The sequence below is a fragment of the Lemur catta genome, chromosome 5, assembly GCF_020740605.2.
Source record: "Lemur catta isolate mLemCat1 chromosome 5, mLemCat1.pri, whole genome shotgun sequence".
NCBI classification, from domain to species: domain Eukaryota; kingdom Metazoa; phylum Chordata; class Mammalia; order Primates; family Lemuridae; genus Lemur; species Lemur catta.
In genome coordinates, this window is record NC_059132.1 from 27403559 (window position 1) to 27420009 (window position 16451).

A 16451-nucleotide genomic window follows, 5' to 3' on the forward strand; every position below is an offset into this window, starting at 1 on the left:
CAGCCAGTCCAAATGCGGAGGTGAAAGCATCTGCATTCTATACAGAAATTCAAAGGGGACAGCAGAGTGTGTTTCTTACTCATTCAGATTCTTTATTAAGAGCGAAAGTTGGGCCATCCCATCTATGTGATCTTGCAACATGAAAAGTCACATACATACTAAGGAGACCCCATAGAATTGAGAGCCTTTCAACAGTACAGAGCCATAGATTACAAAATTAAAATACAAATGATCCCCCAAATTTGGCAGGAAACAAGTACAATATGAGGAGGCCTGGAATGGAAGGGCACTTACTTTTCAATAAGGCAGTTACGAAATGGGGACAAACCCACACCCCAGATACACTCCGATGAGCATAAGAGACAACCGAAATGTAAAACAGGGATCCTATACAACCCTCTGTCATTGGCAAATATGTTCATTAAGTGAAAGCAACTGAAGGGTTTGTGTTTTAAGATGCAAGCTAGATGAAATAAACGATTGTGGACATTTCTACGTCAAGAACAGTCATACCTTGCACCCCAGGCTGGATTCCACCTTAAAACATCAGACCAACCTTTCCCTTCCTAACCTTAAACTTAGAAACACTCTGTAGTACAATGAGAGGAATAAAAAGGCACCCTAAAGCACTGTGTTTCCCAGGGCACGATCTTGATTTCACCTGTCCTTCAGTTTGACAGCCTAGCTCAGAATCAGGGCCCGGGAGTCCGGGCCAACTGAATTATGCAAGCTCAAAGGATTGCCTGGAAGGTAGAAGTCTGACCAAGAGATTGCAGAACAAGCCCATTTCATGAGAATTTAAGTTCTAGGACAATACTATGTCTCCCACTAGGCTTTTCCTGGTCTTAATAAATTGTAGGCTAGATTTGTTTTGCAAAACTCATCTGGCCTAATCATTTCACTCAACCTTGAGTTCTGCAGGTTGGGTCACAGTCCCTGAGAGCCAGGTTGGCCCTGGGAACTTCTGCTCCATTACAAGGTCTCAAGAATCTTAGGGCATCTTCTTTTAGACTGGATTAGTCATTCTGCAAGTCAGAGAGTGAGAAGAATGCTGGACAGGTCAAGAGGACTAGAGGCTGGTTCTGAGAGTGCCATGTGACCTTACGCAAGTCTTCTTGAATTTTAGCTTCCTCATCTCTAAAAATGGATGACTGGACAACAGCCACCTTTAAGGACTTTCCAGCTTGAAAGTGTGGCACTTCTACCGACACACGCAGCCCCCATCCCCAAGTTCCTAAGCTTTGCTTTCTCAGTAGAAACAATGTGTGAAGTCGTTATAGGAATCTTAAGGTACAGGCCATGGAACCTTTAAACTCCATGCAAAGCGATGAGATTATTTTAAAATCTTCTAGCTGAAGTTTGTCCTAAGTGATGCTGTGAACAACAGTTTTTGTGGGACAAGCACAGAACCAAGGCCTCATCTGTCTGAGGTTATTTTTTTCGCAGGCTGATGAGATCACCTTCTCCTCTCCACCAGCAAGAACCAGTAAGTGTTAAGTTGGCTGATGGGGTTTTCTCAACATTCTCCAGTAAGGAACTAAATGGACCAATACCCAAGCATGAGGACAGTCAGGACACCAAGGTGTCTGTTTCCTAGCTGCTCCTTTCCAAAAGACAAATGCTATGCTTCCGGAACAGTGCCAGCAATTAGGTTCTTTGCCAAGAGAATAACTCATCCCACGTGGCCCCCATGGGGCAGAGACTAAAATGGAAATTATAGAGAACATGGAAAAGCCAGAGGTTTACAAAGATAGAACGGCTTCCCCAGGAGGTAGTGAGTTCTCTGTCCTCAGAGGTGTTTATGCCCAGAGTGCTCAACCCCTTGGTGGGACGGTTGTAGGCAGAATGTCAGCACCTGTGCGGAGACTAGACTGCATGACTTAAAGGCCCTTTCCCAAGTTTTGGATCTTGTCATTTTAAGTACTGAGAGCCCTCAGGTGATTTCCACGAAGCAGCTACTCTGGGATCCACACCTGCGACAGCCTACGTCAACAGGCAAAGGCCCCAGGGTAAGTTCCTTCTCCCACCCTCTCCCTTCCATTTGGCAGTTGCCCTGTGCGATATTAACAAAAAAGTTCCCACAAAATAAAGAGCCAGAAACCAAGGTTAGATACAACATTCCAGTTGCAAACAATTGTTACTATCTGTTCTCTGAAAGGCTAGCGTGACTATTTTGCTAAGATAGGAACATCTAACAACTTGGCAGCTGAAACACATAAGTACAATTCCTCTTCATTTTACAACACTGGTCTTGAATCCTTTGGTTTTCAATCTTTCAGGAGATTCAGCTATGATCTTTTTCACATGCTGTTGCCAACCTAAGAGTTTGTTCCTTGAAATAAGAAGTTTGTCCGTTTTTGAAAAATCTTAAAACGAAGTAACACGAATGGTAGGATATTGATGTTTTCATGTGACAAACTTCAGGGCATATGAAAGAACCATAGCAGGCTGGAACTGAGGCAGGAAACACACTCTTTAAGAAGACAATGCCAACTCTGAATTTTAAATTCCAGTTTTTCCCAGGAGCACCAAGAGCAAAGAAGGCAATGCTGCAACGTCACAGGTGGAAAGAAGTGCAAGAGTCCTTGACAGGTGGTATAAAAATGCAGGCAGCCAAGATGAACACTGCTTTCCCAAACCCCACTGCTCCCTGAAGCCAGACCCTGTTGCTTTGGAGAACTTGGCCATTTCTCACAGCAGAAGTCTCTTGCCCACAGATAAGCCATCAGAATCTGCAGAAGACGCTAAGGCAAGTGGTTTAGTTTGATGAAAGAACAGATTTCTGGACACGAGAAAGACATAAGTTAAATAGCTTTGTCTTTTCTCTCACCTGACCTGTTTTAAGGTTGAAAAGATATCCACAACCTCCACTTTGCAAAAGCACTTCTCTTTGGAGGAAAGATGACATGGGACCCAAGTGCGCATGGCATCTAAGTGAAGGTAAAAAGTTTCCCCAGGTTTCACTTTGGAACAAAGCATTCTTACAGACACATTGGAACAGATGGATCCTAACACCACATATTCTTGTGCAGAAATGTACTGCTGTCTCTCTCAACTGGGAAAACAGATTTGCTGTTAAGGAAACAGTGACATGACCTACATACCACAATTTTGGTTTAAATATCAAAAAGATACACTTTCTTTCTCAAAAAGAGATGGACATTTCCATGTAGCAGGTTAAGGATGCCTTAACCTGCAGGCCCCATCTGCCCCCAAACTCCAGCACCTGATGAGCCTTCTTGATGCCCGTATCAACACCCTTCAGCTGTAAGTAGATATTCTCTAACTACACACGGCATCTGAATGACTGAGAACACTCACAGAGCACCTTGACATACCATCCCAGCCAGGAGGCGTATCAAAATAGGATCCCCTTGTAGTCCAGAGCATATTCTATGTACATTCATTTACACATATTTAATTAAAAAGGCTGCAATCTGCTAGACATGCATTGAATACGGGCGAAAGCTTTGCTGTGATGGAACACACTGCATTTTAGTGAGAGTGGTGGCCCTGTCCCCATTCCACAGAAAGCATGGTACTCTGCTTCACAGAACTGACACCTGTGGATACTCTGCCGCCCCGATCAGTGGGGGGTTAATTCTGACTTCTCTGTGATGGTGCTCAGATTAAGCCGTCTATGAAACTCTCTGCCAGGCCAGGCTGTCCATTGCTCCTTTTATATTTAAGGCTTAAGAAATAACTCAGAATTGAAACTGAGTGGGAAAATGACACCTTTGACTATAATATATATCAAGATGGTCATAAATTAGAATGCTAATCCTTTTCTTCTTTTTCTCCTGCCCTCCTACCCACACTCTTTGCCCCCATCACTTTGATTAGAGAATTTTGCAAAAGTATATTTTTGGATATAAAGCTTTGTTTTCACAGGATACTTTGGCTCTGATAGATTGATGAATCCACTTTTTTGAATAAAAATAATCAGGTAATTATCAATACTTAAAAAAAATTATTTTAGCAATCTTTCTCCCTAAGAGGGAGGTGAATTGCTCACAAAAATGAGCATGAGATGGCACTGACCTTTGTTGCTCAAACTCATGATTTGCTGCTGACCAGAGCCCAGCGAGTCAAGGCCAGCCAGATTTCCAGTCCCACAGCTGGACTTCTGAGCACGAATCATATGGTCCTGGGCAGATTTTGTGGTGGTTGTGAACTAAGGATTAATACTTCTGAAAACATTAGCCCCAAGCCACTAAATATCTCTGCTTGTCAAAGCATTTATTGCCCAGGAGCTTGGCTGAAGTCATAATATATAACTTCACCCCAAAGAGTGAAGCATGGAGGGGTGTACAGAGGACTGGTCTTCTGTGAGGGTCTTGGTATCAGTGTTTCTGGCACCTTGACAAATGGAGCTTTGCGCATACAAATATCCTGCAATCCCTGTTTGATTTGAAACTTCCTTGTTGGTGCACCAGGATTTCCTCCACATTCTAGCAGTTAAGGGCAAGCAACAGTCATGGCAGAGGTCTCAGTAACAAGAGGTGTGAAACAGATGTTACAAGGCTGGCACTGTTAGTGACAGCTCAATTAGCCAATAAATACTGATTAAGTGCCTACTGGGTTACAAGGCACAGCGCGAGCGAAGGGGACCAGCATCAAACTGATCTGCTGATAAACAACAAAGCTGGCAACAAAGCAGGTGGGAAATCTACATCCCCAGTGGGCAGCATGCAAGTCCAGACTCAGGTCTGCTCATGCACCTCCACTGCCAATTGCACCTTGCTGCCGTTCCAGGGCCACGTCTCACATGTGGCAGCCTGGTGTTATAAGGTGACGACCAAAACATTTCTTATTCCACATTTCCAGTAGGACTGACTTAATGCTTTGCTGAATGCTGTAATACATAGTTTTTCTTTAATTCTTTTTATGATCCTGTTTTTTAGTCCAGAAGTTATCTTAAAAGAAAGTCTTTCTATACACATGCTGAATGAGAATATAATCCTCCTGACCAAAAAGATTTACAGTATTCATCATTCAAACTTTTTTATTTACAATAAAATTTAACAGTCTTTATGGGCTTAAATGTAGCAGACATCACCTGTGCATTAAGCATTATACTTCATTCCTTTAAGATGTGCTTCATCCTCACTCCAGCTGCTTGCCGCCCTCTGATTTCTGATCCAATCTGCTCTTGTTACTCTTCACCATGTAGATAAAGTAGGCGAGGGTCTCTTTTTCATTCACAGGTATGTTCCTGAAGTGTCGGCTGACAGTCTATGTGGGAGAGAAAAACAAACTCCCCTAAATCAGGCCACAAATTCTAAATTGTGCAAAAGAGGGAACAGAGTGTTGCTTCCAGTGCTATAAAAGGAATTATGACTACTGCAGAACTTCCTGCAGTACTACAGAACTCAGAATGCCCTTCTTCCCCAGGAGTGTAGGTGGTTTGGATTCCAGACTTCCAAAAGTGGCCCTTTAACCTACAACACTACCAAGGTACAGTTCTATTTCAGTGGCAGCCAACCAACCATTGATGGCATAATTTCATGGTCATCCCCTGTGAAGGAAGAGACTGGGACTGCTCTGGTTGGCCAGCTGCCACCAAACCTCTCAGGCCTTTGGAACTAAGCAGAAATGTCTCTTTTTAAAATTGTGTCAAATGAACAGCCAATTGAACAGATGTAAGTATCTGAACCCAAGAATTCCTTTAAACAGTACATAACTGCATCCTAAAAGATACATCAGATCTGAAGGAAAACTCATCATTTATTGCATATTCCTGGCACTTCGTAAGTTCTGAGAATGTAGGTCTCCTCTTGCCCCACCTCATCCTATCTCTTCCACCAGTGGTGAAGAGCAGCAAAGGGGTAATGTCTGTCACAAGGCTCCTATAAATATGAGAGGCTCGTGTGCTGCTATATTTTATCAGGACACTGGTGAAAAAATGAAGGATTGGCAAGAAACCGCTAAAGGAAAGACCAAAAACCAACCAGGCTGTGAGCCTTTAAGGAAAGCTCTGAATGGAGCAAGGTGGTTGGAATAGATAAAAAGACAGAACTAGAATAAAAGAGTGGTTATCTCTGGATGGTAGAACTGTATTTTTCTTTTTCCATTTTTCAAATTTTCTACAACAATAGGCAGAAAAACATATTACGAAAAGAGGGATGAGAGAATACCCACATGAATGCCAAGGACAGAAGTATCAGGCCGGGCTGTCAGTTTATTAAAAAAATAGCCACTGGAGCACCTTTCCCCCTCCAAACTGTGTTAAGAACTCGGCAGGAGAAAACTTTCTTGGGTGCCGTTCACTATAGTAAATACTTCCATTATCAATACCAGAGTAGAAGAAATCAAGAAAAAAAAAAAAGAAAGAAAGCAAAATAGCTCCTCCAGAACATCAGCAAAGGTTTTCGGATGATTAATGTGACATACCTGATGTGCAGAAAGGATAATATCTACACAGAATCTTACAAAAAAGATTCAAACAAATGAACAAATAAAAGAATACTAAGGACTTAGAATTAGGAGTCCTGAGATTCTAGACTCAACTTTACTACTCCAACTTGCTATGTGACTTTAAGCAAGCCCTTTCCTCTCTCTGTGCCATCGTTTCTTTCTGGAACTGGGGCCTTTCTAGGTCTACAGCTGTGGGATTCTAAGTTATGCAAAAGAGAAACAGAGAGTTGCTTCCAGAATTGTGGAGGATAGATTACAATCAGCAGATACACATAGCTACATAGCAGTAGAGGAGAATCCGGGTCACAATGAAAACAAGCACAGTGCTGGCCCTCTCTTTTTAGAGGGCAATTTTGTCTACCTACTTCTGCTAACTGGGCCTTATTGAAGCCTGGTCTGGTCTGCAACTTGTAGTGTCGTTTATAACGTCGTAGAGTGTTCACCTGCAGCTGGAACAGATCGACCTAGAAAGAAAAGGAGAAACATGTTATCCATCACCCGATCAGCCAGGACTCAATGAGAGCCCACTATGTGCCTAGCATTATACTAGGTAGGGGGTGAGGGTAGGGAGGGCTACAAAAGAGGTCTTAGAAATGGTCCATTGAGAACTAGTAGCTGGCTGGGAGGATAAAAACAACAGTGGAAAAAGAATTCTAGCTTGGGTAGACTGATCCCAGAAGGCTGGTGGAGGTGAGGCTTAGCTAAGGAGGGGCAGGGTCTGGAAAGGCAGTGAGGAACAGAGCAGGGGGTGAGAGAGATCATGAGCATGGAAAGTGGGAGATGACTAGATGGGTTGGGGGTGGTCACAGGCAGTCACGGTGGGTTTCGAGAAGTGAGAATGTATGGTAGCATGTCAAGAAAAGCAGGAGTCATCATCCAGGTGGTGGAGGGTGATGCTGCAGAAAGACAGATTTGGTGGGGGATGTAGGGAAGACTGACGGGAGGAGGGGTACAGCGGGAGATGCTATAGCAATGACCCAGAAATGAGATGATGAAGTTGAGCTTTGGAGGGATGGTGACGCTAGAGGGGGATACCAAGGATGCAAAGCAAAGGCAACAACCAGAGAGACATCTGGAGGAAGACATGCCAGAACTAGGCAGCAGGCTGGACAGAGGGGCATGAAGGAGGACAGCGGGAAGAACTGTTACTCTCAAATAGTTCTTCCCTAGGCTCAGCCTTCAGGTATTAGAATCCTTAACAACCCTCCAGAGAAAGCTCAAAAGCTACTGTAGTGAATGTACAAACCAGCAGGTAAGGGTCAGGGTCTCTGCAGATGACTGGAGAACAGAGGGGAAGGGACCCCCCCCTTTTTTTCTAATACAGGAAGAGAGGAAAGCTGCACAGTCATGAAATATCGAAGGCCCAGAAAGTTGGGCTGCCTTTACCTGCCTCTAAAAGAGATGTTCTTGCTTCAGGCAGGTGGAGAGCACTTAAAAACAAAATGAATGATCAATATGAGGGACCAAAGTCCTTCATTCTTTTTAAAACATTCCTCAAAACCTTTTTTTTTTTTTGGTGATGAGCATTTAGAAATCAAATACATCCATTTCTTTATAAAATAATAATAATGCTAAAGGCAACAGCAAAATACTGTAAACTAATGTTGAAAAACGGGACACAGGGAGGGGCAGAGGGAAAGGGCCAGATTTTCAAAGGTTTCCTCCACATCTGCAGATAAAGGCCCACCTACGCTTTCTATTCCTACACAGTCATTTTCACTCTCAGTGCTAAGAGGAGTTTGCCTTATGAAATATTCATGTATCAAATATTCAATGTACACTATAAACGGTTCTTCTTTTGCTGAGTCTTAAGTGAAAACAATTTAGGTAGAAAGAAAATCCAATATTCCTTCCTGAAGTCTCACTTAATAGACACGGCACCCTGAAGGGAAGACAGCCTTCCGGTTTGAGAAGCCTGCGTCTCACAGTCTAGTGCAGTGGTTTCCAACATGGGATGATTTTGCCCCCTAAAAGATGTCTGGCACTATCTGGAGATAATTTTTGATTATCACAACTTAGGGGGTGGTGTGACTGGCATCTAGTGGTTAGAACCCAGGGATGCTGCTAAATACCCTACGACGCACAGGACAGCCCCCACGACAAAGAATTATGTGGTCCCAAATGTCAACAGTGGCAGGGTTGAGAAACTCTGGTCCAGTAAAACTAGCTAGCTTTGAAATGGAGCCTTGGGAACAAACCTGGACCCGGAACCAAGGAATCAGAGTGACAGAAAATTAGAGCCGGTAAGAACTGACAACTTACACGTTCATTTTATAGCCCAGAAAAAATAGGGGAAGAGATTTCCCCCAAACCATACATACTCAGCCTCTAACTTTAAAGGAAAAAATTAAGGTTTTAAAAAATGTGACACTGTGGTTGTATGTAAGCATTTACCAGGGGCCTCTTAAGGAAAGGCAGTGTGGTCCGCCGGAAAGGGCACGAGACTGCAGCTTCCAAACTATGTACGTGATCTTGAGTCTCTGTGCCTGTCTATAAAATGACAGGGCTGTCAGACCAGTTGATTTCTAAGCTTTTAGCTCTCAGATTCAATATTACTATGATTCTACGATTCACTTTTCAAATAAACAACAGCAGAACAAAGGGGACTAAAATTACTTCTTAGCACAAAAGGCAGACCAGGCCAGAGGTAAGGATCAGATTAAAATCCGTTCTTTCAGCTTTCTCAAGCTGATTTGTTTGACCTTTACCTCAGGAATGTCAGTGTCGTGCTCAGGAGAATCTCCACCATCATCGCTTGTCTTCCTCTTCCTTTTATTTCGGACACTCTGGATGAAATTTTTGTGGAAATCGCAGATATAAAGGTGCCTTACCTGATAGGAAGGAAATCAAAGTCAGAGTTGCCAATTGCTTGGAAGCAGCAATGGGTATCTATCACATTCTGGGGCTTCTCTCCATTGCAAAGCACTGGAGAGACAGAAGGAAGAACAAGGTGTAGGCCACAAGTTCCAGAAGCTTACTACTAAGTTGCAGAACAAGAAACACGTAAAGGGAACACTAACACCACAAATTGGCAGTGTACTATAAACCAAGTCTCCATGGAAGGGTAAAGACAATAATTGGTACAGATTCAGCAAAGGAAGAGATACTGGCAAATGAGATGGTTTCAGTGAAGGGCCCTGACTAGAAGGGAGGATTTGTAGGAAGCATTTCAGATGGGAAGGAGAGCTAAGATTGAGAGTTTCCAAAGAGGATGACAGAAACAGCAAGTGAGAAGGTCCAGGGCATGCGGTGTCAGCTGGGTGGCAGTGACTGCCTATAGGAGCATAATGGGAAATTCGGGGGTCGGGGGGCATGTGAACAGCTTAGATTTTCCTTCAAACAAGACAGGGAGTGATGCGACATTTTCAGAAGACCTGCAGGAGTTATGAACTTACAGTGGGCTGTAAAGCATCGCCCTGGAGAGGAGGAAAGCAGGAAAGAAGGGACTGTGGTATCGGCATATGGGACATCCTATTTTTACATAGACAATAGCTACCACTGTAAGATAACTCTCTGAAAAACTTCACTTCCATGTGTCAATTTATAATTCTTGTACTACCTCCCATGTGATCCACAAAGAGAAGTGGAAAGAGATGTGGAAATTCTCCCAACATAAAAGAAGGTGGACACTACTGCTAATTTTCTAATACAGGCTAGAGGCATTCTAGTAAGTAAAGGTGGCAACAGTAGCTAAGATGTGAAGAATCCTCCAGAGTTGGCTGGAGGAACAATGTAAAAACCTTACAGAAATTGAATGCCTGTGTAAATGGCTTGGGGTTGTTGATATTGAAACAGATGTTGCACAAATGTTCTGGAGAGACTTTTAAATTTGAGTTTATTCCTTAAATCCTTAAAGATAAAAGTAAGCTGGCAAGAAATCAGCACCAATTCAGACCTTTTCATGGAGAAAATAATGAAAACTGCCTGTTTATTCAGATGAATTATCACTTTCATGTGGCTGGATTAGTGAGTCATGAGTAGCTTTAAGTTTATACTGTGATGGTGTTTTGCAGACAGCAGGTACTCAATAAATGCTGATGAATCAATATAGGCAGTCCCCTACATCTAAATACAGCTCAAGCCAGTAAAAGCCACCACTTACATGGTTACAAATTGGGACAGCTTCGCCAGATTCAATTCTGCCAGAGGACTTTCAAACACAGCATGTGCCACTGTCCCAAAGAATCGTACCTAGCTGATGTATACACTACATTGGACATGCTTCTCGCCAGGAAGAAAGCGCACTCTCTGCATCTCTGAGAGGTAGCTGGCCCTCCGTTATTAGCTAGGCTGGCATGTAAAGTCAGAGATTAAGCTGCTCCTCAAGTTCACAGAGTGACAAGCTTGATAGGAGAACAATAGGCAGAATAGGTGATTTTCTGAAGCTCTGTCTGGGAGATTTCGGGCCAGCACACTAAAATAATGGAATACTAGCTGGAAAAGAATTTAGCAACGACTAGTGCAACCCCACTGGCCCCAATCCCATTTTCTAGAGGGGTAAAATGAAGCCACCCAGAGTGGGGAAATGACTTGGCCAAGGTCATTTAGGTCTTCTGACCCTTGGTACATGTCCTTTCCTACCTCAACATTTTCCCTTATGCTATTCTCAACTTCTAATTTTCTTCAGAAAAAAAGTAGAAATATGTCAACTGGAGGAATGTCTGCAAGTACATTATGTCTTAATAAATCACAGAACATTGACAATATCTACATAAAATGAGTTAAACAGCCTGGGTTGGATTTTCTGGGTTGTTATTTTAAAAAGTTCTCTGCTAGACTCTTTTACAAGACAAATAATCATTTTCTTCTTAACCATTTTCAAGTACATACTGGTTTTCAGAAAACTTCTGAGCTCAGTGGCCTTTGGGGGTGGGGTGAGTGCAGGAGGGTGAGTAGCAAAGGCTCTAGTGTTATTTTTTTCCCCTGCTTCACTTTCTGCAACAGCTAAAAATTCTTGTAACACAGCAGTTACTTGGAATTGAATTCCTGCCCAAGCCTATGAGAATGAAATAGAATCCCTTTCAGAAATAATGACTCCACAACACCACCTTGAACAAACTGCGAATGATTCCACACCAAAACCCTACTCCTTCAGAAACATTACCTTTTGAGAACGCTAGTGCTACACTTAACGCTTCCACTCTTCTAAACAGCGTGTGTGAAATGATCAACGCAGCTCAACATAGGTTATCCAGTGGGGTCAGTGGGTAAATGGAGCCTCAGGTTGCAGCAGCAAAATCATTCTGATGTGAAGACATCCAAGGTTTAAAAGGACTGGAAGTTTCCATTTTTTATAGACTGGATATTATTATAAGCTGCTCAAGTGAAGGCTTCTAACAACCTACACAGAAGGTAGGCAGTATTTCCAAGTGGATGGACTCGTTGCTGTCCTAGAATTAAGCATTTCACTTCAACATGTGACCTAATCGGGACCACCTTGGTGTCTAGCCAGTTGTTTGCTCTCAGTGAATTCCATTCATGCATACATTGACAGAGATTTGTAGTAAGAAAGCTATTAGCTCACCCGCAGCCATTTAAAAATAGCACCTGTCCATGTAAGAGCTACAAATGTATTATAATCATTAATTTTTAAAAATTGGGGGTGGGATGGAAGAGCCTAAATGAAGGACAGGGAAGATTTTTTATTTATTAAAGATTTAATGAAGACTTATGAATAGGGCTTGAGAGTAAATCAGTGATGCATTTAAGAGATTAACCTGCCTCTTAGGTGCTGTGTGTATTTGGCACCATCACTTCCTATCTTTGGGCCTCAGTTTCAACTGTAAAATCAGAGTGGAAAAGTGGAGCTTTCGGTTTAACAAGCAATCTCTGATTTCCCCCAACTGTGGAGAAATTGTGGTCCTAAAAGAGAACGGATGTTACCCACCTAAGCTCTCAGCTATTCTACCTGAATAGTAAATATCCCCTGAACTTATTTCCAATTCCTAATCAGGAAGCAGTCACTTAAGGCTTGCAGCAACAGATGTCAAATTAAAAAGTTCTTAATTGGTTGACAATAGGCACATCTTTAGAATTGTTAACTTGAAGTGGTGAAATCACACACGAAAAGGTTCCTGTAATAAGGTACAAAGAGCAGGGCAATCCTATTCATATTTAAATATCCACCCACGCATTTCAAAAGAAGCTACCCCTAAGAAAATGGATTTTTTTCCCCCTTCTAGTCACGTCGACTGCAACAGCCATCTCCCAAGACCTGGCCTTGGCCTGATTTCTGCCACATCCTAGAAAAACCCATTGCCACAGCTGCCTGAGGAGCAGCTAGCACGGTGACCCTCTGCAGAAACTGAGGACGCGGGAGATAGGGAAGCGGCTGCCACCTTCCCCAGTCTGAAGGAGTAATGGGGTTCCTAGAAGGAGGACGAAGTTGGAGAAGAGCCGGGTCCCTTCGTCACTGCCTCCCCGATTCTTGCTCCTTCACGGGCCACCGAAATTAACCCACCTCTCACTGCTCTAACATCGAAGCCAATAAAACAAGTTAGAAACTGCTGTCACATCTACCCAGGCAGGAAGAGTCCCTGAAGCCCCCCGCCCCCAACCTCCCGGATCTGGGCAGAATCACGGTCAGAGGCTGTCGGCGCCGGAGCGGCCTTTGAAATCCCGAGTCCAACCCCCCAGTCTTGCAGCTAAGGGGCGGCGGGGCCCACGGCGGAGAACGCCCGGGGAGCCCCGACCCACGCCGGGGCGGCGGGGCCCAGACCCGGGCGGGCAAGACTCACGCTCTTGTCGATGTCCAGCTTGAGTTTCTTCTGCGAGATGCTCTTCTGCACCCTCTTGCTGAAGGAGGCGTTGCCCGCGGGCCGGACGCAGCGCTCGCCGTCCTCGATGAGGCAGCAGCTCTGGCCGTAACCCGGGGCGGCGGCGGGGGCGGCGGGGGGCCCTTCGCGGCTGTCCTCCTCGGTGCTGAAGCCGTTCATCTCCCCGCCCCGGGCGGGCCCCTCTGGGGGAGGGTCCCCTGTAGGCCACTCCGCGGCCGCGCTCGCCGCGGGGCAGGTCGCCGAGACTCCCGCACCCGAGAGTCCCAGAGTCGGTCTTCTGACCGGGCGCTGCCCTGCCCCGCGTCCGAGAGGCCCGGCTCCTTCAGCCCCCGGCCCCGCGTCTCCGGAAACCCCTTCCTCCCCGCTCGAAGCCCCGGGGTCGACTCCCGCGGCTCGCAGGGCCCCGCCGGGGGTCACCCGGTGACGCCTTCTGCCGGGGGCCCAGAACAGCTACCCTGCGGCAGGGGCGTCCGGGAGGGCGTCCCGGGAAGCAGCCGCTCCCCAGGGACTCCGGGCCCAGGTTGCCAGGGGGTTTTGAAGGCCCTCGCCGGCTCCCGCCTTCTTTCGCCTGTGGGGCAAACTCGCTGCCGGGCAGCTCCCCCGGGGTGGCGCGGCCTCCCCGCGCGGGGCCCGGCCTCGAACCCGCGGCGTCCGGGCCCCGCGGAGCGTCCGGCCCGCCCCACCCCTGCAGCCACTCGGCTGCGCCCCGAGTCCCGCGGCAGCCCCTGGGCCGCCCGGCCGCCGCCCGCCCAACGCGCCGCACCACAACAGTTCGCTCCCCCCGCCCTCCGCGGGACAGCGGAAGTCCCGCCTTCGTGCAGCCATTGGCCGCATTTGCTCTCTGGGCGGGGCCGCTGCCGCCGCTGGTGCACCCCATTGGGCGCCACCGCCGCCAGTCTCCGGCGCCAAGCTACTTCCTGGACTCTGCTGGGATGGGTTCAAAGTAGAGAAAGTGGAAGAAGGAAGAGTTGTCCCAGCGAGGGAGGGGAACCGGGCCGCAGACTCACCGGCTCCGGGGAGGGATGGTGAGCAGGGGCCTGGCTGGACGGAGGGCCAGATTCCAAGAATAGAGGAACACGTTCGGGGGCAGACAGAAGTATAGACAGGAGCGGAGGCGCAGAAGGACAGACTTGGAGGAGGGGCATATGAGGGGGCACGTAAAGGGGATAGAGAGACTGTCATGAGAGAGGGACAAAACTGGGTAAAACAGAAGGGCCAGGGCCTTAGGACTCGCAGACCGATGGGAGGTAGGGTGGGTGAAACAGGACAGAAAGCCAGTCATGGCGGGAAAGACAGAGGGACAATTCCTTATGGTTACGTAGAAAGATACGGAGATGATGGTGGGCTGATGGGGGGTAGTCTGCAAGGTTGTCAGAATCTTGGGGGTGGCGGAGACCCCATACTGTGGAGACTAGGACCGGCTTGGACGGCGCGGAAAGAAAAGGGGAGGCCGGAAAACGAGACCCCCCAGGGACTTGGGCGATCTCACAACTGGGAAAATTCGGAAATCCGGACAAGGTCTGGAGGGTGGACTGGGTTAACCGCGGGGAAGAGGAGGGGCTGCAGGGGAAGTGGAGAAAAGACTGGGGATGGGAAAATCAAGGACCACTCTCAGGATCGGGATGAGAAAGGGCTGCAGTGGCTTGGGCCCTCCCTGTAGTTCTAGTGCTTTAAGCCTCCCCGTCTACTGGCTAGGTGACCGCGCCCTTCCAAGCCCCTGCGCGTGGGATTTGGCGCCGAGGGCACCCCACCCCCTCCCGGAAAGGCCGTAGGGGATCTTTTAGCGCCTCTATTCAGGCCACCCACAAGCTGGGTAGCCTGGGGACAAATGAGGCCCAAAGGGCCGACGATGGGACTCGCCGAGGGTCATGCAGTCATTTAGGGCTGGGTAGTGTTTTGGGGGGAAGGAAGAGGTGATAGGTGAGTAAGGTTGCTAGTACTAGAGGGCATAGAAAGAGCTTTGGGTTAGTGTCCTGTTGAAAAAGAGAAAGCTAACAGTTTCCATGTTTAGAAAGAGATGCCCTGTGATCTTAAATTTTCCTCAGTGGCTGTAAAGGTAGTTGTACCGTCTAACCTAGTAATTTTATATGTGAGACAGCCATCTTAGGAAATAGCCCTACCAGAGATAATTTTAAGCATAAGATGTTCATTATGGGATTATTTATAATAGGAAAAATAAAATAGAACCTAAAAGTTCCAAAAGGGAAGTTAAGTAAACTACCTAGTACCTTCAGAATGGCATATTGTATAGTCAACATTTAAGGTAGTTTCAACATCAATGTAAACATTTTCTGTTAGTATACAGAATAATTCACCACCAAGAATTCTTCCACAAAATTTGACGAGGAGTTGGAGAAATGCTTTTTTATGTTAAGTAAAAATGGCAGGATATAAAATTGCATATGGGATACGATGTGTGTACATCTATGTTAAAAATAAAAAAAAAGAAAGAAAAACCCAACTATTTGTCTACAAGAACTACACCAGAATACTAATAGTGATTATATCTGGGTAGCAGGAATATGGTTGATATTTTTCTCCTTTTGTTCCACCTTTGCATTTTCCTTAATAAAAATTTTTGCTTTTACAGTAGGAAAAAAATAGAAAAAAAATTAATGGAAAAAAAGGCACAATTTAATAGGAGTCTTCCCTCCAAGTTCATATATTCAGAAGTCAATTATTGAGCTCATTGTGTATAGTCAGTGTAGGGTTGGCTATAGGAGGAGAATGAAACATAATCCTTGCCCTAAAAGAATATCTTCTAACTGGGGAGCTCAGAAGTATATACAGAAAACAGTTGGGCCTCTGTATAAAGGAGTGTGTGATACTGGTTCCAAAGCTGATTGGTATGGATGAAAGCTCTACATTTCCCACGTATATGTTGCACTTAGATATTTTTCAAAACAGCATTTGCACTCAGTGCTAGGCTACTGTGGTGCACGCAGCTTCTTCAGTTCCAGCTTCCCCAAGCTGGAAGGGAACTGGGTCCTTTTCTTTGGGTGCTCTATCTTAGCCATTGAGGCAGTGACCGCTTCTTATATCTGCTATTCCTGTATTCTTTAGAGTTCTCTTTTCTTTTTACGAGGCAGTCCCTCCCCTGTTATAATCAATAAATATTTTATTAATATTTTCCTGTTCAAATTATTGTATGTTTCTCTTTCCTGATTACACCCCGACTGATACCCTCAGCCTCTATGTACTATGTGTGTGTGTTCGTGTGTGTGTGAGAGAGAGAGACAGAAGATTCATGCCTTTTAC

General features: G+C 45.6%; 1 protein-coding gene across 1 annotated transcript; it reads right to left on the reverse strand.

The window, feature by feature from the left end:
• Positions 1 to 69: 69 nt before the first annotated feature.
• On the reverse strand, positions 70 to 13999 carry SAP30L (SAP30 like). The gene is made up of 4 exons (XM_045551310.1): positions 13155 to 13999; positions 9126 to 9248; positions 6783 to 6881; positions 70 to 5235 (listed from the first exon to the last, which is right to left on the reverse strand). The coding sequence occupies exons 1-4, from the start codon at positions 13350 to 13352 to the stop codon at positions 5107 to 5109; spliced, it is 549 nt and encodes a 182-aa protein (XP_045407266.1). The 5' UTR covers positions 13353 to 13999; the 3' UTR covers positions 70 to 5106.
• Between the last annotated feature and the right edge of the window lie 2452 nt (positions 14000 to 16451).

What these genes read in the sequence shown, in the direction of transcription:
- SAP30L (XM_045551310.1), bottom strand. Translation starts at nt 13,352, where the DNA reads ATGAACGGCTTCAGCACCGAGGAGGACAGCCGCGAAGGGCCCCCCGCC. An exon ending in ACGACACTGACATTCCTGAG is followed by an intron (nt 6,882 to 9,125) that starts GTAAAGGTCAAA and finishes TTTTCTTTCTAG; the next exon opens with GTCGATCTGTTCCAGCTGCA. An exon ending in ATAAGGCCCAGTTAGCAGAA is followed by an intron (nt 5,236 to 6,782) that starts GTAGGTAGACAA and finishes TCTCCCACATAG; the next exon opens with ACTGTCAGCCGACACTTCAG.